At 43.4% G+C, this 23,182-nt stretch overlaps 1 protein-coding gene across 2 annotated transcripts in view; it reads left to right on the top strand.

The window, feature by feature from the left end:
• Positions 1–19,957, top strand: part of OS9 (OS9 endoplasmic reticulum lectin) — a 42,851-nt gene extending 22,894 nt beyond the window's left edge. Inside the window, exons 12-15 of one of the 2 annotated variants that reach the window (XM_066584406.1) lie at positions 2,692–2,893; positions 9,645–9,806; positions 14,961–15,070; positions 16,650–19,957. In XM_066584406.1, the coding sequence (XP_066440503.1) occupies positions 2,692–2,893; positions 9,645–9,806; positions 14,961–15,070; positions 16,650–16,790 (615 nt within the window). In that variant the 3' untranslated portion in view covers positions 16,791–19,957. The remainder of the gene's footprint in view (positions 1–2,691; positions 2,894–9,644; positions 9,807–14,960; positions 15,071–16,649) is intronic. The other variant, XM_066584407.1, reaches the window with a different exon arrangement.
• The last annotated feature ends 3,225 nt before the right edge of the window (positions 19,958–23,182 follow it).

Here is a 23,182-nt window from a genome sequence, read left to right as displayed (position 1 = left end):
AGGTTACAAGTTTTAGATCACGGAAGGAAATGGTGTTCTTCTTCATGTCCTCACAGCCACTTATTCTGGAAGGTCACTTTTAAATGTCTAAGGGCTCATGCCCACGGCGTTGTAAAACGCTGAGGGTCTCCTCCGGCTTTTTAGACACTACAGCCCATATGCTCTGCCGGCAGAGACTGGGTCTGGCACTGGGCATGCCCGTGAATGACGCAGTCATGGACGTGCAGTGTGATCGTTTTCTCTTTTTAAATTCCCCACTTTGTTCAGAGCGGGGATGCTTATGGAAACTCAGCCCGTACACAATGCATGTGTAGGACAGCGTATCATACGCAGCCCATTCAAGGGCTGTATATGATGCGCAGAGAAAAAAAGCATGCTGCGATTTATTCGTCATGTGTACACGTATGCAGTGCCTACACGCAGGTGTGAATGGAAGTCCATTGATTTTCATTGCCTCCATTCACTGCGTATCATTTGTGTTAGAGGCAGGCTTACTTCAGTTGCAGATCCACATATCCACTAGGTGGCCCAGTTGGACATCATTTTGAACTGGAAAATGCACTGGGCGACAAATGTCAGTACAGTCTGAGAAAGTGACCTTGCTGCTCAAATGTAACCAAATTGGGCCCAATGCCCACGGGTGGAATTATTTGCAGTACCTGGGGGGGCTTGCCTGTAAAGGGGGGGCTTGCCTGTAAAGAGATTAAAAGTTATATGTATTCCAAAATGTTACCAATGGATATCAGATTGTCCTGCAAAAAATGAGCATTCACAGCTATATTGCTGGAAAGATAAAGGTACGGCGGTCAGAAGATGGTGACTGAACCATTTTGTTAAATGGCTTTTATTTTTTTTATAAAGTTTTGTCACGCTCCCCCTGCCCTTCCCTCAAAATGGCAAAATAGCATTTTTTTTCCCCCACCTCACCTCGACATTTAAGGTCTTGGTTTGTTTTTAGTTTTTTTGCTACATTTTATATGGTACATGAACTAGTACCATTGATACAAAATGCAATGTACACCACAAACAAGCCCTAAGACGGCTACATCGCCCCCCCCCCCAAAAAAAATTTTCTGATAGTTTTGCAAGTGGGGTGGAGAAATCGAATTGAAAAAACAGCTTATTGACAGGTTGGAGTACATGTCTGCATCCACTGACCTCTACATACTATGATGGCACACATGGTTGGGGTTCACACTCCCAATTGATATACAGGGTGGATTAAAATCTGCTTCATCCAATAGATACCCTGAAATTAAAGAATTTGTCCTGGCAGATACTCTTATAATGACTGTTGTACCTGTACTAGACAACCAATAATACTATAATTGAACTACTTAATCAGGTCATAAATAGTTAATCACGGGGTACTTGCCACTCAGAATCCCTGGCGATCGCCTGGCTCGCTGTCCAGCAGGCCCAGAAGTAGTCATTGGGGTCGAATGCAGATGCATCATAGAGGGCTTCACTGCCATTGAAATAATTGGGAGCTGAAGCCTCCTGTTAGGCCGGGCGCACAATTTTTTTTTATGTGCGAGTTGCACCCTAAAGGTTCAGGCTCAACTCGCATCGGACACCACCTGTTGACATGTCCTAATTCTTGTCTGTTATATGGACAAAAGGGCATGCGATTGGGAAAAAAAGTGTACATTGCCCCACTGCACACGCAGGCGTTATAGCCGGTCTGTGAAGTAACAAATACAGTAGTGTGGCGGAGGCTCTATCAGATCAGACGCAGTAGTATAATGGGAAGCCGCATTCCCATTGATTTCAATGAGAATTAAACTTTCTAGAATGCTTCTGCCTCCGATAGGCCATCAATAGTATTTGCCTGGAAAACCTCTTTTAAGTCACCAACTTAATGGCTGATTACTTTTAATAGAAGGTCTGTGATTGGCTGAGTATAGGATCAGTTAAAGTATTAAGTGTGTAGAGCCCCTTTTTCAGCAATTTATGCTGCACCAGCTTTTCTGTGCGGTTGTACCAGACAGGCTAGTCTTCACTCCTGATGTACATCCATAAGCCTTGGGTACCATTGACCTTGTCAGGGGGTCACCTCTTGTCTTTCAAGACCATCCCATCAGACCTGCTCTACTGAAGATGTACTGATCCAGTAGTTTAGCCACCACTAGTTGGTCCTTGTCATAGTCACTTGGATCCTTACACTTGCCCTTTTTCCCCGCTTCCAGCACATCCACTTCAAGAATGTTTTTTAAATTGGTATGCTTGTATACTGAGCGTCTTTGTGCAGGAAACAGCTCCATTCCACCTGCAGTGGCCAGGATTGGTATTGTAGGCAGTGTTACCATTGAAGTGATTGGGAGTTTTGCCTGTAATACCATGCCTGGCCACTGCAGCGAGAACAGAGCCATCTGCTGCATGCAGAAATCTGCTCTGTCTTGGTGAATAGCTGATCAGCGGGAATCCCCCAACAGTTGGCATTAAGTGGTTTACACCTGGACAACCCTTTTTAAAGTAATGTGTGATTGACTCCAGGGATTCATTTATTAGTACTTACAGATGCTGCTGTCCGTCTTATTTTTCACTTTCTGATTGGTATTTGGGATGGGTACTAATTTCTTTGAGTTGTTCTATGATCTTTTCAGTATTCTCTAGTGCGTAGATTAGAACTATGTCCGTTGTCTTTCAGTATGTCGAGCTCCTTGAGACTATTCCATCTTAATGTTGTAGGCTCGGGAAGAGTTGGAGACGGAAGGTCTGAAGGGCGAATTTGATAGAAAACAAGCCTCAAAATCGCTTGCCACAACGTTGAATAAGTTGATAGACAAACTGGATAGTGCGGCCGCGGAGAAGGGAGAAGAGACATCGGCTGCGGAGAGCAATGAGGTGGACACAGCAGACGACGACGATCCTGACGCCAAAGCTCCAACTGGTAGGTGGCATAATGTGCGGCCGTACCAAGTGACCCTGTAACTTCTGTATTTCACAAGTCGGCTTCAGCCGTAAAATAATAAACTCGGACTCGTCCTTACCATAACCGCCATAAACTACCATATCCATTATTACTAGATCCGAGACACTGGCATGGTTCAGTTCGCACACGGTCCTCGCTCATGGCAGGATATAACCAAACTAAACCCCACATCCTGTTCTGCATACACGATCTCTGGCAGTCCCATTGACACGAAGTGGAGTGGCAGTAATTGACATGGGAAAAGAAACCCGGAAATGAGGAGGACGGGTGTAGGGTACCCCCCCCCCCTCCTTTCCCGTTCTCTGGATTGGTGGTGGTTCCAGTGCTTTAAATTTATAGCCACTAACCAGAATACCCTTCCTACTCTTAATCCTTTGTTTTTTCCATCAATGTAGCGGTCTGAGGGCTTGTTTTTTGCAGGACCAGTTGTATTTTTCAATGGTACGAATTAATGTACCATATAACCTAATATTGATGTACATATAACATAGTATGTTTGCCTGAAAGGAAACAATGTCCATCTAGTTCAGCCTGTTTCCAGCCTCCTTCGTTAATCCAGAGGAAGGAAAAAAAAAAACACAATGAGGCAGATGCCAATTTAGCCCATGTGGTGGAAATAAATCTTTCCTGACTCAATGTACTGAAAAACTTTAAACCTTTTCTCAGTGGAGTGAAAAGGGCTAAAAGGGATAATTTCATTATCTTCTGGGGAGGGGTGGGGCTTTTTTTTTTTTTTTTTTTTTACGACATACGCACTGACTACTTTGTTCTGTGGGTCAATATGATTACGAAAATACCGAATTTATTTATACTTTTTCATTTTGTACTACTTTTATCAAAATCAAATGAAAAAAAAAAAAATTCTGTCGCCATCTTCTGAACACCATATCTTTTCTTCCCATTTGATGGGGTTGTTCTTTGTTGATGACCTGGGATTTCTATTGGTACGTTTTTTTGGAGTACATATAGCTTTTTAATCACACCTGACTACGTTTTGTTTTGGAGAAGGGGGGACCAAAAAGCACAATTCTGGCTTTGTGTAAAATATATAATTATGATTTTTTTTTTTTTTTTTGATGATTAGCCATCCTGCATGGTGAGCGTAAAGCATTATTTTGATCTGACTTTTATGGCAATGGTGCTGCCAAATGTGTGATAGTTTTACTATATAATATAATATATATATATATAATTTTTTTTTACTTTTTAGTCTCCCTTGGGGACTTGAACTTGCAGTGTTTGGCATAAAAAATCAAATAATAGCAATAGTTCAGCTTCCATTCCATTGCCTCTTTAGAATGGGCTGCTCCCTTTATATAATGTTATAATCACAGAGATCCCTACCAAATCTTAAACCTTTGCCTTCAGTATTCACTCTTGAATTGAGCTATGTCGGCTCTCTTACCGATCACCATTTGTTTAGTGACTATAAAATGTGGTTTAAAGGGGTTGTCCGAGAATTTTGGTTTTTTTTCCCCAGAAAAAACATAGGCCCCGTGATGGAAAATGACAAACAGGCTTACGACTCTTCTCTCTTGGCTCCGCACGTCACCCATGTCGCAGCTCTGTGCTTACTGGTTGCAGTCAGCAAGTGTACAGGGCATCACCGCTTGCTGCAGCCAATCACTCGCTCCAGCACAACTTTTTTTGTACAATGAGGGTACCTTGCGTGCACGTCTGCACAATACTGTGCGTACTTACACATGCACCACTAGTCTGGGGAAAATCAGCCCTGGTTTAAATGGCTGTTAAGCCAAACAAGGTGCCGGTGTGTGCGGGTTGCCCCAATTCCTTTATGGGGCTCTTTGGTGCGCAAAATATAGCAGATCCTATATTTTTTTTTTTTGCGCCAGTGAGAACTGTGCTAAAATATGGTTGTCTGAAGGTGCCCTTAGGGAAATTGCTAACATTAGACTTTTTTTTTTTTAAACTAGTGTTTTAAAAGGAAAAAAAATTAAATCAATTGCGGCACAAATTACGATATATTCGCCTTTTGAAATCTATGGGATCACACAAAAATGCAGCAAATACAGTTATACGCATATTCACTGTGTCTTTTATTATGTTGCCAGAAGACTGTGTGTGTGTGTGTGTGTGTGTGTGTGTGTGTGTTTTTTGTTTTTTATTTTGTGGGGTGTTTTTTTTTTTTCACACTGAATACACATATAGCATGGATCAACATTGGGGATATATATACACACAGTGAGAACCATGCATTTTTTTTTTTTTTTTTTTCACTGATCGGAATTGCATCCGCCCATGTGCATGAGGCGTTTTGGCGGTGGTATCTAACAGATCCCGGCTCGTCTACATTTAGATTTGGGCTTCGTGCGTTTACAGGGTACAACTGTTTAATCAGTGATTAGCGCCTGTGGAACAGGATGTGTGTAACATTGCTCTATGACTCAGCAACACGCGTTTGGACTGAATTGCGTAAATGTCTCCCTGCAATCTTCAGTTCTGCCCTGATGCTGATTGTAGCATAATGTAATCAAGCTTCCTGCTCTTGTAAAGACCAGTGCTGGGTTCTACAGTTTTATCTTCAGGCTTATAGCTTTGCCTGTGGCCCCTACAGAATTCGTCCTTCCTCCTATAGCGCAGTCTAGGATGTGAACAAGCTGTCCGACATGTAATTTACTAGATGCCCCAGTATTGGAACACTGCACGGAGCTGTTACTTTGAGAAGTGACAGTTTTCTTTTTTTCCTTCCCCACCCTCCCCCTTTAAAAAGACAAACAAAACATAACTCTATTTTTCCATCGACGTCACTGTATGAGGGCTTGTTTTTTGCGTGACGAGTTGTATTTTTTCAATGGTACTATTTAATGTACCATATAATGTACTGCATTTAAAGGGTTAATAGCTCCTATGAGCTGCATTGCTTATCGGAGTTGTTGCCACCGGGTGTCTGCTGTAAAACAGCTGGCAGTTGCGATGTATGGATGGAGATCGCCGCGCGATCTCCCTTCGTACATGTCCTGCAGCTGCAGAACGTAAAAAACACGATAGCCTGGTCACTAAGAGGTTAACCGTAACTTTCTAGGAGGAATAACAACAAAGGTGTGCCCCTGCACAATTTGATACGGTCAGTGCCCCCCAAATGCTAACGCCCAGTTGTCAATTTATTCATAACGTTCAAGGTAGAATAACAGAGCGGCACAACGAAAAGTTCAAAGACTACAGAATTGTTTCAAGAATACAAGTGGTTACTAAAACAGACAAATCCTCTAAGTTTCAAAGACCACAAACTAAACTTAAAGGATGCTTTTTCTTAAAGGGGTTTACTCAAGAGCTAACATTGCTTCACGACCCCTCTGTACTCCCTGGTTGCTGCTGAGTAGGACATGTGACTGCTGCAGCCAATCGCTGGCCACAGCAGTGACCTTCTATAGCCAGTGATTGGCTGCAGCTGTCACATGTTCTGGTCAGCAACAACCATTGATTCTGTACTTGACTGGTGCTTTGGTATGCTGTGGATTTTCAGTTTGACACTCTACAGCTAATACTCCATGTGTGCAGGTAGCCTAACTTATGCATATTTGTTGTACATTGATACTATATATAAAATAAGTGTAACCGTAAATGCACAGTAGTGGGCCCCTTCTTACACGCTCTACCTATCATTCAGTTTATCGCTGCATTGCAGTACACTAAGCAAATATCATTAAAGGGTTTGTCCCGCGGCAGCAAGTGGGGGTATACACTTCTGTATGGCCATATTAATGCACTTTGTAATGTACATTGTGCATTAATTATGAGCCATACAGAAGTTATTCACTTACCTGTTCCGTTGCTGGCGTCCCCGTCTCCATGGTGCCGTCTAATTTTCAGCGTCTAATCGCCCGATTAGACGCGCTTGCGCAGTCCGGTCTTCTCCCTTCTGAATGGGGCCGCTCGTGCTGGAGAGCTGCTCCTCGTAGCTCCGCCCCGTCACGTGTGCCGATTCCAGCCAATCAGGAGGCTGGAATCGGCAATGGACCGCACAGAAGACCTGCGGTCCACCGAGGGTGAAGATCCCGGCGGCCATCTTCGCAAGGTAAGTAAGAAGTCACCGGAGCGTGGGGATTCGGGTAAGTACTATCCGTTTTTTTTTTTTTTTTAAACCTCTGCATCGGGTTTGTCTCGCGCCGAACGGGGGGGCTATTGAAAAAAAAAAAAAAAACCCGTTTCGGCGCGGGACAACCCCTTTAAGTGTAAAAGTTGCCAGCAACTGAACGACAAACAGTAGATCGATTGCTTATGATTGGTCGTTCAGTGTTGCGAGAACGGATTCCCAGAAGACAGAATTGTGAATACAGCTGTGGAGACAAGTTTTGTATTGCGTTTTATTTTACTTGGCTACTTAATATGTTGTAGAAATATATATAAATCTAAAAAAAAATTAAATCTAAATTTTTGTAAAATGAGGTTCAAACATGAAGATCAATCCTTCCATAGACAGATGGAAAGGTTTATTTTACCAGAAATGCAGAAATTAAGTGTGTAACTGGCAAGTTTTAACACTTTCCAATCGACTGTCTGATATCTTCCTACATTCTGACTGAAGTTTTGTAGAGCTCCAATGTCAGTAGACGTCCAACAGGGTATTCTCACCGTCTATTGCCAGCCACTCCGCTGTCGGACCCTCTCCACGGCTCACACACTGGCTTTAGCCAGCAGATGGCACCGTAGTATAACAGCAAAAAGAGAGAGCCTTGGGAAACCCTGAGTCCAAAATTGGATTGGAAAGGGTTAAGTCTTCTCCTTCCCTTTCTCTCAGTTTTGTAAGGGTGTATTTACATTTTTCAATACTCTCCCAAGTAATCGTTCAAAAGTGCGTGCGTGCGTGCCTTGGACCTGACCGGGCAAGTGAGAGAATTGGTTTTTAGCTCTCCTGTAAACCAAGTTCTGTCACACCGCAGTAACAGTGTGTATGGCTGATAAAAGACTTGTCCATCCAGTTCAGTCTATTATCCTACAATGCTGATCCAGAGGAAGGCCAAAAAAACCCAATGAGGTCAAAGTCCTTCCCCCTCATTTTTAGGGGAAAAAAGTTAACCTGCAGAAACCTTGTTAAAACTTTTACTTCCTCTGTCGGCCTGTGTAAACAGTCAGTCCTTCATCAATCAGCTGCCGGTTTACTGTGAATGGAGGTGGGCAGCCAGAAGAGCAATCTGGCCCGCTCTGTCCCCAAGTGAGTGATCGTCTCTCCTATGTGAAAGCACAGGAGCGATAACTCTTGGGACAGCTGTAGGGTGACTAAGCTCAACAGTCCTCCCGTGTACAAGGACCCTAAAGCCCAATGTCCACAGGCGGATTTGAATTGCAGAATCCACGTGGGGCACCCATAGGGAAACATGAGCGTCCGCAACTGAATTAAAGCATGCGGATTTGCGTACCCTTTGGGTGCGGAAATCAAATCACAGCATACTCCATTTCAATGCAGTTGCCGCATGGACGGCTTCCAATGAAGTCAATGGAAGTTGTCCGATCCATGAGAAAGCAGGAGTTTGAAAAAAAACAAAAACCTATTGCGCATGTGCGCCGGACGGCACTTCTGCACACACCCACAGTAGGGAAAAAGACCCAGATAGGTAAGCGGGGTCCTCTGCCGCGAGCAGGGGCTAATTCCGCTGCAGTCTCCCACATGTGGAATCCAACCCGCCTGTGAACATGAGCCCTAAGTGTTCGCTTTCTGTAAAATGATTCTCTTCTCCCCTCTGCTTTCCTTTTCTTGTTGTGTTCCGTTACTCAATGGGTCTTCACTCCTTGTTACAAGTTTGTAATTGATCTACTATTTGGTACTCCGGTCTAGCGTTCACCAAAGTCCTGTTCGTAAATGGCAGGAATGTATTCGACCAGTACTTTGCATTCCTGGATCCATTCTGGGGTTGTCAAATGAATTGGTGTTCTGAGTGATGGAGATGGGTCAGTGACTGTAATACGTTACCGCTGGTTGTAAATAGTGGGATCATACATGAAATCCTCTCCTCGGGCTTTGTCGGTCTTCTGTCTTTTTAGGTTGTTGTGTCTGGGTTGTACTCAGGTTATAGGTAAATCTTGTCATTATGGCTTTGTTTTTAGGTTGGTGAGCAGTAGCGCACAATGGTCTTATTGGTTGATGGGTTGGGCAGCATGATACCGTGAATTCATGATGTTTTTGGGGATATTTTTTGTGCCACTTTGTTCTGGATTGGTGGAGCATTGGTCGCTTATAATTGTGCTTTCAGGTCTTCCTTTCCTTAACCTCCTCTCTTCTTCTACTTGCTGGCAGTGTCTCTCCTGTCTGACTTGTGTTGCGCAGCTTTAAGGCCCTTTTAGACGGAACGATTATCATTCACTTTCATTTATTTGGGCTAAACGCCGCCAACGAACAGTAATCATTCACTTTTCATTCGTCCGGTTTATGCAGGCATAGAAACTATCGTTGGCTCGTTCACTTATCATTCAGTTTAAACAGCGCTCGTTCAGTCATTCTTATTCACTTATACAGCAAATGTGCGTGATTTCTTCTTTGAATGAGCCAACGATGTATCTGCCTGTCGAAACTGGTTGAACGAACTAACTGTTAACGTCATTCGCTCGTTCAAACAATCTTTTGGTGTAAACGTTCCCCAACGTCCCCTTGACTCTCCCCGAACGGCCATCACCCACTCGACCCATTTTACATCTGTTATTTCTAAAAGTAAGTTGATGGGTTTAAACTTTCCTATCGCTTTCTTCACATTAGATGACCGTTCGGATGGCCGTGTAAAAGTCAGGGTCACAAAGATACGACGGGGCAGCTCTGAGCATCCCGAAAGAAAGGAAATGAGCAGCGAAAACCCACAACTGAGACACATTGAGAATGTTGTTAAAGACCTGCTTGAAAAGGAAGGCCTGAAGGCAGAAGGTAGGCTCCCCGTGCTGATGAGTTTCGCTCCGGCTCCTCGTGCTAATGAGTGCTGCTCCGGCTCCTTGCATTTCGTGCAATATCCAGGTGTAATTGGCTTTTTATGCTTACTGGCACCCTTTGGTGTAAATAGTTTGTATAGTGTGACTGCTGCCTAATCTGGGCCATGGAAGAGTCTCCACCACCATGGTCTATGTAGTCTGTTCCGGTGGATGCGTTCTCCATCTGACCACTATGTGTGATTGGAAGCTCCTCTCTCCTTACATTCTGTTCTGAACTAATTCTCTTAGGGTGGGGTCACATCTACGTCTGACCCTCCAGCCAGAGGTTCAGTTGTAGAACTGGCTAAAAATACCGGAAGAAAAAACGTTGCATGCATTTCTTTTTCCCATCCAAAAGCCGAGCAAAAAAGCGGACGGACCTCATTGTCAATGGGTGGGCCGCCCGGCGCTGTTTGGTTCCGTCCACAGATGGGTCACAGGGATTTCTGCGTCCCTTTTTTAGATGGAATGACTCGTCCAAACGAATGAAAGGGAACAATTATTTAGTGTAAATAATAAAAAAAAAACAATCCTTCACCTTTCGTTCGTCATTCCCTTGCTCATTCACTAATCATTTGGTTTAAATAGCGATCGTTCAGTCATTCTCATTCACTTATACAGCGAAGGTGAACGACTTCTCGTTTAAATGAGCCAACGACGTATCTGTTAATCTAAACAGACTGCAGGAGCGAATGAGCGAACGCCAACGTCATTCACTCGTTCAAACGATAATCTTTTGGTGTAAATGGACCTTGAATCAAGTGCAATTTTACAAGATGATACCTGAATGTCTCTGGGCTTTGTTGAAGTTGTTCACTTGGCTGCTATTGTGTACTGTATGATGTATAGCCATGCACTCACTTTTCTTGGATTTGGGAGGAGGGGAGAGGGGGGAAGAGAATGGGTTCTTCATTGTCACTTAGAATGATTGCACTTTGCTTCAAATCGCCTATTCTGTACATTAAAAATTCTTCCAGTATGTCTTATTGGCCTGTTCTGTACACTTTACTTACAAATCCCCTATTCAGCTATGCAGCTAGATGAGGCCGAGGCAGTCTTCACCTGACTGCACAGCCGAAGAGGGCACTCCAGCTTGTGGTAGCACAGCTCTTCCTATATAGCGGGGTATTAATGAATGTCTCCATTATATTTTACTTTCCATCGTCTTGAGGCCCTCCAATCTGTTTATCCCACCATTGTGGGTGTTTTATTATTTTCCTGTCCCTCTCCTGCCGCTGTCCCCAGGTACTGTCATGAGATGCCTTCTGCGCTGCAAACAGCTTCTCCCTTCACAGTGCCCGTTCCCCACTGGACCTTATGTATTGTCAGTGTGTCAGTTCATCTAGGGGATATATGTCACCACCCCATGTGCGGAGACACTGACAATGCATAGGGTCCTGTGGGGAACAGGCGCTGTGAAGGGGAGAAGCAGTCTGCAGAACAGAACTGCTTCTCCTTACACAGCATCTGGTGACAGCAGAGGAGCGGGGCAGGACCGTAATAAAACAAGCCTGGGGGGACAGACAGGTCATGGTAGCACCCAATATAAATGAGAAAGGGCAGCAGATTTGGTGCAAATATCCACAGACCTCCTTTATTCGTCCGTGACAAGCAAAAAAAAAAAAAAAGCAACAACGTTTCGACTCGATAGGAATCTTTGTCAAGCTGATCATTATATATTGTGTACATTTATATATGCATTAAGACATACATTCACTAACCAACCCACATAAAGACAACACCCACAAAAAGCTTATTCAATTGGTGATCTTCATTAGGTAATACAGCACGGTATGATGAGGGGCACCGGCATCCATTCCACCTGATGCAAAATCACAGCGGTGTCCTTCACCTTAAACCACGCATGTGAGAGATTTCCCGTGTGTGATTTGCCTAATATCGCGCTGCAGTTAGCAATCCTATGAATGTAAATTCCTTGATATAGTGCATGTATGGGGACCTAAGTGTATCCAATTAACACTTATTCCAATAACATAGGTGCACAGCCTCAGCTCACTATCTCTTATATTGTGGCACAGGAGGATTTGAAAATATTAGACATGAGCGAGCACCCAAATGCTCGGGTCCGCATTATTCGAGTCGAGCTTTTGTAAAATTCGACAGCTCTACTCGAGTAACAAGCCCTATTGACTACAATGGGAGACTCAAGCATTTTTGCACGTGGGACACCGGGTGCTGAGCTTTTTCTTTCTCGGTTTGTATTCTCTCCCCCAACAAAAAATTTGCCATTGACGTGCGCTGCGTCGCAGCAGGGAGGGGCCAAAACGGGCACGTCACAGCGGGGAGGAGACAAAAACTGGGGCGGGGTCGAACACGGCTTGATGCTCATTCGAGTAACGAGCACCATCGAGTATGCTAATATTTGACCGAGCATCAAGCTCGGCAGAGTACGTTCGCTCAAATCTAGAAAATATCTAAAATGTAAAGGAGACCTTTCTTAATAAAAACTGGTATGTTGGAACAGCTGTGCCTGCCTAATAGAGAACCGTGCAGGCACAGCTGTAGCTCCCTGTTCACCTAACTGCATAGCTAAAGACGGGGCTGAGAAATCTGTCTTTTACCTAAGAAAAATGTTCAGAATAGGCTGATAAATCCTACTGCAGAAATGCTTAGAATCGCCTTTTTTTGTATACTCTGTATATGAAAAAAAATCTGCATTTACTCCTAAGTATAAACTGAACCCGGCGGGGGACTTTTGTGTGGCCGTATCTGGAGGCAGGATACAATAGAGTGAGGAAAGCTGAGCTCTGTAATATGATGATTTCTATGCTTTGTATTCTGCTGGCTGTGTCTCCCAGGACACTGTAGCTCACTTGCAGTAGTGTTCATGTACTTGTCCTTTAGGGTGCACTACCAGTCAAAAGTTTTAGAGCACCTCAATTTTTCCAGTTATTTTTTTACATTAACACAGTTCAAGTCCAGCAAATAACGTGAAATGGTTGAAAAGTAAGTTACACAAGCTAGTAAAACATAAAAATATTAAATTTTAACTTTAAATGCAATAATAGTCTAAATTTGATTGTAACCAGAGGGCTTATTTCAGGGAGCACATCAAGGACAGCTGCTCTGCAGCACAGAAAGCAAATTATGGTTTGAAATTGGATGCAAAGTATTTGTGCAGGTGTCTCAACTTTTGTAGATTACTTTCAAACCCTCTGATTCTATATAACAAGTGTTGGAACAGACTGCATTATTACAATACTCTCTAGGGCAGGATTTGGACAGTTTTTTTCTCTTCAGGACAGAGCACATTGGTTGATTGCTTTCCTAATGGCAAGAAAAAGACACCAGACAGACAATAAGAACCCTTAGAAGTGTAAGTCTGTCCTACAGAGAAACTTGGCTTGCCATCTTGGCTTTTTTGTCAGTTTCCTGTACCATCAAAAGGCACGTGGAAACTGAAGAAAACTTACAGGAAGAGACCTGCAGACAAAAAGGCCACTACAAAATGAGATGACAAATATTTGAGTCAACAGTTTGTGTGATTGGTGCCTCATGGCTCAAAATCTTCAAGCACAGCTTAATAAGGGGAACATTTTTTTTCAATTTCAGCTGTGAAGAGAAGACTCCTATCTGCAGATTTGAGTGGTTGAGTATCAGTAAGAGCCACTGCTAAGATGGCAAAATTAGTAAAGGGGAAAAAAAGAAAAACCTGTTGGGGCAAGCAGCATCTCCAGTGGACTACTGAAGAGTGGAAGGTGGTTTTATAGATTGATAAATCAAAATTTGGTACATCATGCAGGATTCTTGTATGCCATTTAAGTAATTGAAGAAATGGTTCCTGAGTGTGTGGCACCAACTGTCAAACATGGAGGAGCAACTGTAATCCAGAGTTGGCAACATGTGCAGGGTGACTGGCACACTGGACAAAAAGGGCTACTGCAGTATTTTGCTACACCATGCAACACCCTCTGGTGTTCGCCTTGTTGGTCAGGGATTCATGATGCAGCAAGATGATGTCAGAACTACTTGAGAAGACAAGAAGTTGGAATGGTCTGCACAAACCCCATTGAGATTGTTTAGGATGAACTGGACAGAAGGTTGAAAACAAAGAAACCTACAAGTGCAGCATATTTGTGGGAACTTCTGCAACAATGTTGGGAAAAAATTTCTGAACAATATCTGAATGCAATTTAGAAAGAATGCCTCGATTTGTGAAAAGATGTTCTATCAGCCAAAAGTGCCTACTTTGAAGAATCAAAAATCTAGCTTTAATTTGGTGAAACAAAGTTAAACCATTTTTACTCATCCTAACTTGTTTGAAATGAAAGCAGAGAACAAAGTATATTTGAGACATTAAATTATAAATATCACTAAACTGGAAAAATTGAGGTGTTCTAAATCGTTTGACCACAAGTGTAAGTTCACATGGAGTGGATCTGCGAAAAAAAATGTGTAGCAAAATCCACAACAAACTTCACCCTTTCAATGAAAGGGTCTGTGGATCTGTGGCAAAATCTACACTAAATGGTGCGGATTTTGAACAAATCTACACCAAAAACTGTGGATCTGCTCTGAAATATTCTACGTGTGAAGACACCCTTAGGGTGCATTCAGACGTTTTCACGCCCAGCCGATATACGGGATCTCTCTCTGCAGGTGGAGGAGCCTGGAAGAGTCGGGAGCAGTGCTCTGAGCTCCCGCCCTCTCTCTGCCTCCTCTCCGCCCCTCTGCACTATTTGCAATGAGAGGAGGCGGGACGGGGGTGGGGCTAAGTTCAGAGAATTAGCTCCGCCCTGTCCCATCTCTCCTCATTGAAAATAGTGCAGGGGGGTGGAGAGGAGGCAGAGAGGGGGCAGGAGCTCAGGGCACTGCTCCCGACTCTTCCAGCCTCCTCCCCCTGCAGAAAGACGCCGTATATCGGCTGGGCGTGAAAACCGAGCCGATATACGGTCGTCTGAATGCACCCTTATGCTGTACTGAGCAGTGAGGACTCTGGTGGGTGCGCACTACAGCTGTAGCTGGCTAGAGTCATAGACTATGAATAGAGGCAGAAAATAAAGTACAACTTACCACCCCACACATCCAATGTCTAAATAAGAGAATAAGGGCTACGATCATGATTTTTTTTTTTTTGTGCTTCTTCCTTCAGGTAAAATAGAGATTAAGATACTCACCGGTGGTTTTGGTGATGATGAAGATGGGCATTGGCTTTCAGAAGAAGATACAAGGAACCTGAAAGACATATTTTTCAACATATTGGTATGTATGGCAATCTGGAACAAAATGTATTGCAAAGCATAAGATACTCTAATGGCACTTAACATGCAGGACCCCTGTTCCCGTAGACTTCTGTTATGGGGACTGATATTCTGCTTGCCGCAGGACTTGCGTGCAAGGTGGTTTTCATTCAACCCGTATAAACCGATCACTAGCTGGAAAATTTTCACACTTTTGACCAACAGTCCAATTTATTGTAGAAAGATTTGTCACCAGAAACATTATACTGGGATTTTCAAAATCGCTGACGCCTTCATGCAAGTTTGCATCAAGATGGTACAAAAAATAATAATTGTGCCCTTTACATAACATCATAAGGTGATCATACTATGTTGACTTTGATTAACTTTCTTCCCGATGTCACTCACAGCTTACACACACCTGCCACCTAGAAGTAAAACTTTTTTTTTTTTTTTTTTTGCTGCTCCCAAAACTTAATCGATCGCTGTACCCCAAATGTTGCACCTAGTATGTTGTCCAATTTCATGTCAAAGCGAAGAATCTGGACTTTATTATGTTTTTAGCTCTAACTAATGTAGCCGCACAATAGATCAGCAAGTACAGTGGGCAGGCAGAATCGTAAGGAATCAGCAATATCATGGAGCAAAATAATGGAATTAACCCTTTCAAATCCAATTTGCATCCTGGTTTTCCTAGGGGGCTTTCTTTTTTTCTGCTGTTCTACAATGGCGCTATATGCTGGCTGAAGCCAGTACTGCATGAGGTGACATGTTGGATAGGCTCCGAAAGTAGAGAGGCTGGCAATATACAGTAAGAGAACCCCGACAGACGTCCTCCAACATCGGAGCTGTACAGCCTTAAATCGTAATATCTTTGGACGTCAGACAGGGGATTGGAAAGGGTTAACTGCAAACATTTGTCATCTAGCCATCATGCAGAGTACCAGTGGATGAGGCAGAGAGCTTCTTAAAGAAGCTGTCTTTCTCTTCCGAGTGGTTTTGCAATAGAAGAATATAGAAAAGTCACCTTTTTTTTCTTAGGGGGGGTCGTCATTGTGAAGGGTAGAAACAGAGGTGGTCCGCTACTGAAGATAGTTAATGAATGGAGGAAAACTAATCACATATAAGAGTACAGCCAGTCGAATTCCATTGGAACTGATTGAAAAGACCTGATTAAGTCTTATGGGAAACTTCTTGCTTGTTTAACCCTTTCCAATCCACTGTCTGACATTTGAAGACATTCCGATTAAAGGCTGTGCAGCTTTGATGTCGGAAGATGTCCGACAGGGTGTTCTTACTGTATATTACTGGCCACTCTGTTCTCGGGTGGGGGGGGGGGGGGGGAGGGCTCTCCAGCATGTTCCATACCGCAGTACAGGCTCTAGACAGCAGATGGTGCCATTGTATAATGGCAGAAAGAGAAAGCCCCCTAGGAAGCCCTGAATCCAAAATTAGATTGCAAACTGTTAATGCACAAGGTCCAAAATGTCTCATGTAAATGTAAACTGCTACTTTTTCAGTAAACTCCCACTTTATTATTGCGAAGTTTACCAGATCAGCTCTAGAGTGCGTCCACCTCAGTGTTTGTTCCTTGCCTTTAGATACAAGGGTCAGAAGATGCTCACAAAGAACAGAAGCGACAGCAACAACTGGAGGACAATTATCGCTTTGTCTGGAAGCAGAATACCGACGATTCTAAGAGCACCGGCACATCCACAGACTCGGATGAAGTAGACTTCTAACCGGAACGGACGCACACCAGACCTCTGATCTTGCCCTGTGGACTCCAGCTTTCTAATGAATCTTCTTAGAATGAGTGCTACTTCAAGAAATTTGATGGTTTGCAAGCCTAGAAGGATGTGCAGAGGCCCCGGCTTCACCTGCAATAGTTCAAAGCAGTGTTAGATGACTTGCTGGAAGTGTGCAAAGTCCAACTAGGAGAATAAAGATGTATATTTATATATTTCGGGCCTCTTTCCTTTAGCTTTGCTAAAGATCAAGATTTTAAGTCTGACGGATATTGGAACGTATCGTTTAGGCTGGATTTGTAAAGTGTTGCTGCGTTCTTCGTGGCTTTTCTTTTTCTTTTTTGGACTGATGTTACTTTAAAGTCTATAGTGAAAACCTACTGCATACAAAACTGCTTGTATATGTGACATTCTCCATAAGCGCTATGCAAATGGGCGATGTAACAATGCCGCGGCAGTTCCACATTGACTTGTAGGAAAGCTCCCTTCTAACAGGCCTTATAACAATAATTGGGAGTAGAAGCCAAACCAGAACCTCCTCCAGATGGAAAGAACCATCTACAGACAGCTGCTTCGGGGTTTTTGCCCCACGTCAAAGTAGGTTTATATTACGCACTGAAGAAACTGTGCCCCTCTTGTTGTAAAAGTGCAGCATTCTCCCTGGGTATGGCCTTCGCTTTTCTCTATAGCGCTTGAAAGGCACCTGAATAAATATATGTATTAAATTAGAGCAAATAAAAAAAAACAAAACACAAACACGTGAAAAAAAAATAGGCTTTTAGGGGATTTTATGCAACTAAATTTTAATTATCTGATCACATATGCAACTTCCTAATATACTTTGTTTTCAATTCCTTGTGATTAAAAAAAAATCTGTTTGCGGTCATCAGATTCAAAACCTCTATTTGCATACAGATGGTGGGAACCTGATATAACCTGATCTGAGCTTAAGGTGTGTTGTCACAGCGTATTTAGTGCACAGGTGATGCAGAATACTCTCTACCAATTTCCCATAGGCTGCCATGTTGCCACTAACACGAATTGAGCAAAATACGTGTGCAAGAAAAATCGCAGCATGTTCTATCTTGGCGTGTATTACACATGTGTACATGGCGTACTTGCTGCGTGCCACCAGTCTCCAAGTCAGTGTGTACTTGCTGCGCGTCTCAGGGGTAGCACGCCACAAGTTGCACTCGTGTGAGCCCAGCCTTACTAGGATTGGGTCCAGTCTCTGCAGTCCACTGCAAGCAAAAGTAGTCTGTTCTTTGGCCTGATAGTAATGGCTCTTCCCCAGAAGGAGGAGAAGAGTCTCTAGTGCCCATGAAGAATTTCCCTAAGGATTTCCCGGATATACACAGGCCAGTGCTAGTTATGTCCAAGACTCTTGGATGCAACTCGCTCAACACATGGACAGCCTATCTGTATGTTGTGCGAGACACTGCACATTTCATGTCTCATTCTCACCCAAAAATGAGCCATGTATTATTGATTTTTTTTTTTTTTTTTTCCAATGTGGTACCTTGGGTCGGTATTCTCTAATGTGTATTTACGCAGCCATGTCTGTGTTGTGCCCATGAAAAACAGGCACAAAGCAACCAATAACGGCAGTATTGAGTGCATCACAGTAGTGATTGGTCACAGGTGGCCAATCCCCAACCACAAACGGAGTTAAGTTCAAGGTTGTCACTATCTGCTGCATTCTCTTTATATACATTGTTATGGGTCTGTGGAATACATGGGCAGAAAATTACGGCTGTCTAAATGGGCCCTAAGAAGCATCTGCACTAATATATAATGTACCCAACCAACAGCACAAGAGCTTGTGATGTGTATAGGCTTACTGATGTTTGCCTAGATCCACCTGGAAGAAGTATTGGCTCAGTATAGATTTTTAATCTTTGCCTGTACGCCTGTTTCCATTAATTGATTGCAAGCAGAAAGCTATAAAATGGAAGGAATTTGAAACGCAAAGTATATTACAAAGTTGCAAAACTCCATTATGTGAAACTGGACCGGCCTCTTAGTTAAATATAATACTCTCGAGCAATAACTTCCCATTTTCGGATCTCCCAAGAATTAAAGGGCTTGTACCAAGAATACAAGTTATCCTGTATCTACATGATGGGGGTAAAGGGGGGATTTGCCATTTGACGGGGTCCTTACTGCTGAGACTCCAACTGAACTAGTCAATGGGGATCCGGTGTCTAATGTCCTCCTCACTCTGGGGTTACTGCACCCCCCTCAGTGAGGAGGAGACTGAATAGAGCGCTAATCACACTTCATTCATTTTCAATGGGGCTGCGGAGATACATTGAGGGCTTGCTATCAGCCCCATTGACATGAACAGAGTGCCGACCATGTATGCTCGACCAGCACTTTTGACATCCGGTCCCCTATTCTTGATCAGCCGTGAGACCCCCATTGATCCAGTTATCCCCTATCATACAGACGGGGGATAACTTGTAATCTTCATTCAACCCCTTTAAGGTTTTACCAATAAGATGTTGTATGCAAAATAAAGCTGGAACTTGTCCCCAGCAGCCGGTCAGATTGAAGCTTCTCTTAAGGCGGGTTATAAAAATCTCATTGTGATTGGCTGCTGTGAGCGTACGCTCTCACTTGCCTTTTGTACTAGTTTTAAGACAAATCCTCTATTAGTAACCCTAACATCAGATAGAGAAACCGGATTGTAGAAGAATCATCCATGAAAACGGTTTCTTTAAGGAAAGGGCAGCTATTTTATCGATGACGAATGTAAGCCTTGCTACTGTATAGCTCAGGAATTATGCCAACATTGTCTATGGGTCACAGACCTGGTCCACCCTGAAGACCACGGGCGGATGGAACATCAGAACGCTCACAAACCTCTCCTCCTGTGAAATAAATTGAGAACGATTAGTTGTTTTGCTCATAGTATGCTTGTAGGAGATACAGCTGTTCTTTGTGTATTGTATGGAGAGAAAAGGCTTTGCACTACTGCTGAAAAATGTGCAATTTTGCAAGTTTTTTATTTTTTTATTTTCTTTTCTTTGTGTTTTTTTTAGGTTTTTTTTCTCACATGAAAGACCATGTTATGTTTTTTTTTTCCCTATCTGCTGGTTGTGAATAATTTAATTGTGTCCCATCTAGAAATATTTATTACAATAAAGTGCTTTTACATACAATCCTTTTTAGTACTTTGTACTAGCATCGCTCAGCATAGCTGAGAACTCGGGGTAAGGACTCATGATACTGTATACATGTGCATTCAGGGTCTTATTTGTAAAATGTGAAAGGGTTAAAAAAAATAAGGACAGTATGTCAGATAAAGGGTGATAAGTAACAAATTTGGGTCACTTCTCATTTATCTTGTGCCTTTGCTCATGGGTATATCATTATAACAAATGCCCTCGCATACTCCATAGCAAGGACTCCTGCATTAAGAAGGGTCCTTCATGAAACAGCCACTTGGCCATGGCTAAACTAGAAAGGGCAAAGAAAAAAAGTGGTGGTGGTGACTTGGTAGGGGGAACTTTCTTGTGGAGCCAGGTGGTACAAGGACATGGCACTTGGATCCAAGGGGCCTACTAAAGGACTTTAGAAGCCTATTAGTTTGGGTGGGGAGGATGTAGTGTAAGCATGGGGCCAGACTCTCAGGAATGTATCATTCCTCTCTGCTAGAATAGATGTTACTTCTCATTAATAAAGTGTGAACGATGTACACTTTCCTACAGGTTATAGCGCAAAACACATTCACCTTGGGGGAGTCGCACACATGCTCCACGTAGACATGTGGGTCTTCCCTCCCCAGATTCTTGCATTACGTTTACCTGTGCTCGAAAAGTGGAAGGCGTCTTCATTAATAAACACTAAGGCCTCGTGTGGCAGTATGGAGTCCTAAGCTCTCGCTCACGACCTGAAGGTTGCTAGTTCAATCCCCGTGCTAGTTCAGTCCCTTTCCCCCCCCCCCCTAAGGCCACTCTGAATCGCAGCATTTTACCACAATTTCATGCTGTGTTTTTGAACATATGTCAGTGTTTGACAGCACTTTTTAACGCACTCCATCATTGTGATGGGTGATGGGGTGCACTAAAAAATGCTGAAAAATAGAACAAATAGTGCTCAAAAATCGCGTCTTTACAAACGCGTTCAAGCGCAGGTCTGAAAACCCCAATTAAAATCAATGGGAACGTTGTACCATGGTAACTCTGAGTTCAGGTCACCGCACTAATCGCGGTATAAAGATTCCATGAAACCATCGCTTTCTGTAAGTTTGCTTACTCTCACAGAACATCGCCGTGCTTTGTTGTCCAAGTTTAGGGCCAGTAACCATTCTAATCGGTAAGGATAACATCGCAAACATTTTTGCAGAACCTCCCACACCGTCGGCTGCGGGCTGTCAAGTTCTCTGCCTGCTCTGACGGCAGATTTCTGATGACTTTGTCTGAAACGGACTCGCTCCGCTGTTTCTAGGCTTATGGGTGTATGGCTGGATGATTTTCTCGACAGGTGCAACATTTTTGCTTAAAATTGGGAGACCACTTATGGATTGTGCTCACCAAACTTTGCTCACTAATAACAGACTGGTAGAAATCAAGGACACACAACACACTCCTGTCTTCATTGGCAGCCAATTTGTCTGATCTTCCTCTAGCAACGATTATGGCAGAATTAAAACTTTTTGGGCCTCATTTGACTCCATTCACCGCGTACAAGCATGCGTAATACGCAATGAAATTACGCACATGTGAGCCTGTCCTTAGATTACATTCACAGGGCCGAGTTTTTCAGCCCAATATTGTGCTTGCTTAAAGGGGTATTCCCATCAGATAGATGTGGTTCCACATGTGCAATGCCCACTGCACAGGCCTTTACATTTGGCCCCTACAATCTTATGAGGCCCTCAGCCGACTGCAGACATTCTTCTGGTTCTCCTTGCTTGGCAACCCCAGCAAGGAATGCTCCTGTACACATTGCACATGCTGCTTCTCTCCAAAAATGGTGCCTACTGCAACACTTTATATGGTTTCCTCCTTGTTTATGATGTCCCTCCTGACACATTAGCTGCATCACCAGGGGTTGGAGCTACTTCCCTCACGGGCCTCTCGGGCAAATTGCACATTAGCCGCATCAGCCTACATCACAGCAGGGCGCAGGGATTCTACCTGGTGCTTGTAAGACATTGAAGCGGCTGCTGGTGCTCAGTCTTCAGTGAAGTGACCAGGGAGCTCCTCCACTACCTTACGCTAGATAGACACTAGCCGTAATTGCAAATTGCACATTGCACCTCAAGGGTAGCTAGCATTGGACCTGACACTGATATACATGGACACAGCACATTCACCTGCATTGGCATATCCTATTTTTCATCCATAAAATGGACAGAAATGGAACACGCCAAGAGTTATTTTTCACTTGGATCCTCAGTCCATGAAATAAAAAGGCCCATGTGTATAGCCTTGCAGGCTATAATGGGGCCGTGTGCTGCCCATGGAATTAGACAACATTACATGTGGCCCCAATATATGCTAGTGTGAACCTAGCCTTACAACGGCTGTCCAGGTTTAGTAAAACATGGCAGCTTTCTTTTAGGTACCTGTACTTGGGTTGTCTCAGTTCAGCTTAGCTCCATGCAAGTGAATGGGGCACAGGAGCAATATTGCACCCAACCCGGGAACAGGTGGGGCACTATTTTTGGAAGGAAGCAGACCTGTTTTCTCTTCCTATATAACCCCTTTAATACTTTTTGCACTGATCAGAGACTCTTGATTCTGAAAATCTAAGACAAACATTTTCAGCACAATGCCCCACGTTGAAATGGCCCCTTGCTAAAAGGTTCTTGTAACGTTTCTGGCATCTCTCAGCATTGCCGAAGGGTTTGAGCACCATCATGCAGGAAGTGAGTGGTGATCCCGGATCACGGCTGATGAGACAGAAGTACATATGAGTTGTATTGTAGCTAAATGGCTCCTGTGTTGCACAATCTACACATGTAGGTAAGGTCACTTCATGCCAGGAGTATTGTGCAAGAAACAAAGGCTGAGCAAATAGCAGTCATTTACAAACTACTTTCCGGGTCACAGCGGAGCGCTGAATGATTTAACACACTGATGGCAAGTTGCTAGCAGAATCCTCGTGTGAAAGCACGTTAATAAGGGGACATTGATAAGAGTATTGTTAAGGTGTTCTGGGAAAGGAGGATTAGGCATAGTGAATTTCAATATGCTTGATCCTTTGTTCTCAAGGATGATAAGGCATGAACAGAGATTTCTAGCAGCGGCCTATTCTACTTCCCTACTGAAACACACGCAGGGTTAGCTGAACCCTGGACAGATGACTGCCACCTATTAATTGATTTCCATTAATGTTGAATGTGCAATTCCTGAACTTTAGTTTATTGTGATTGG

The sequence above is a fragment of the Eleutherodactylus coqui genome, chromosome 1 (genome assembly GCF_035609145.1).
Source record: "Eleutherodactylus coqui strain aEleCoq1 chromosome 1, aEleCoq1.hap1, whole genome shotgun sequence".
NCBI lineage: Eukaryota > Metazoa > Chordata > Amphibia > Anura > Eleutherodactylidae > Eleutherodactylus > Eleutherodactylus coqui.
Note: the sequence above shows the minus strand (reverse complement) of the source record. Positions and strands in the feature narration are given on the sequence as shown.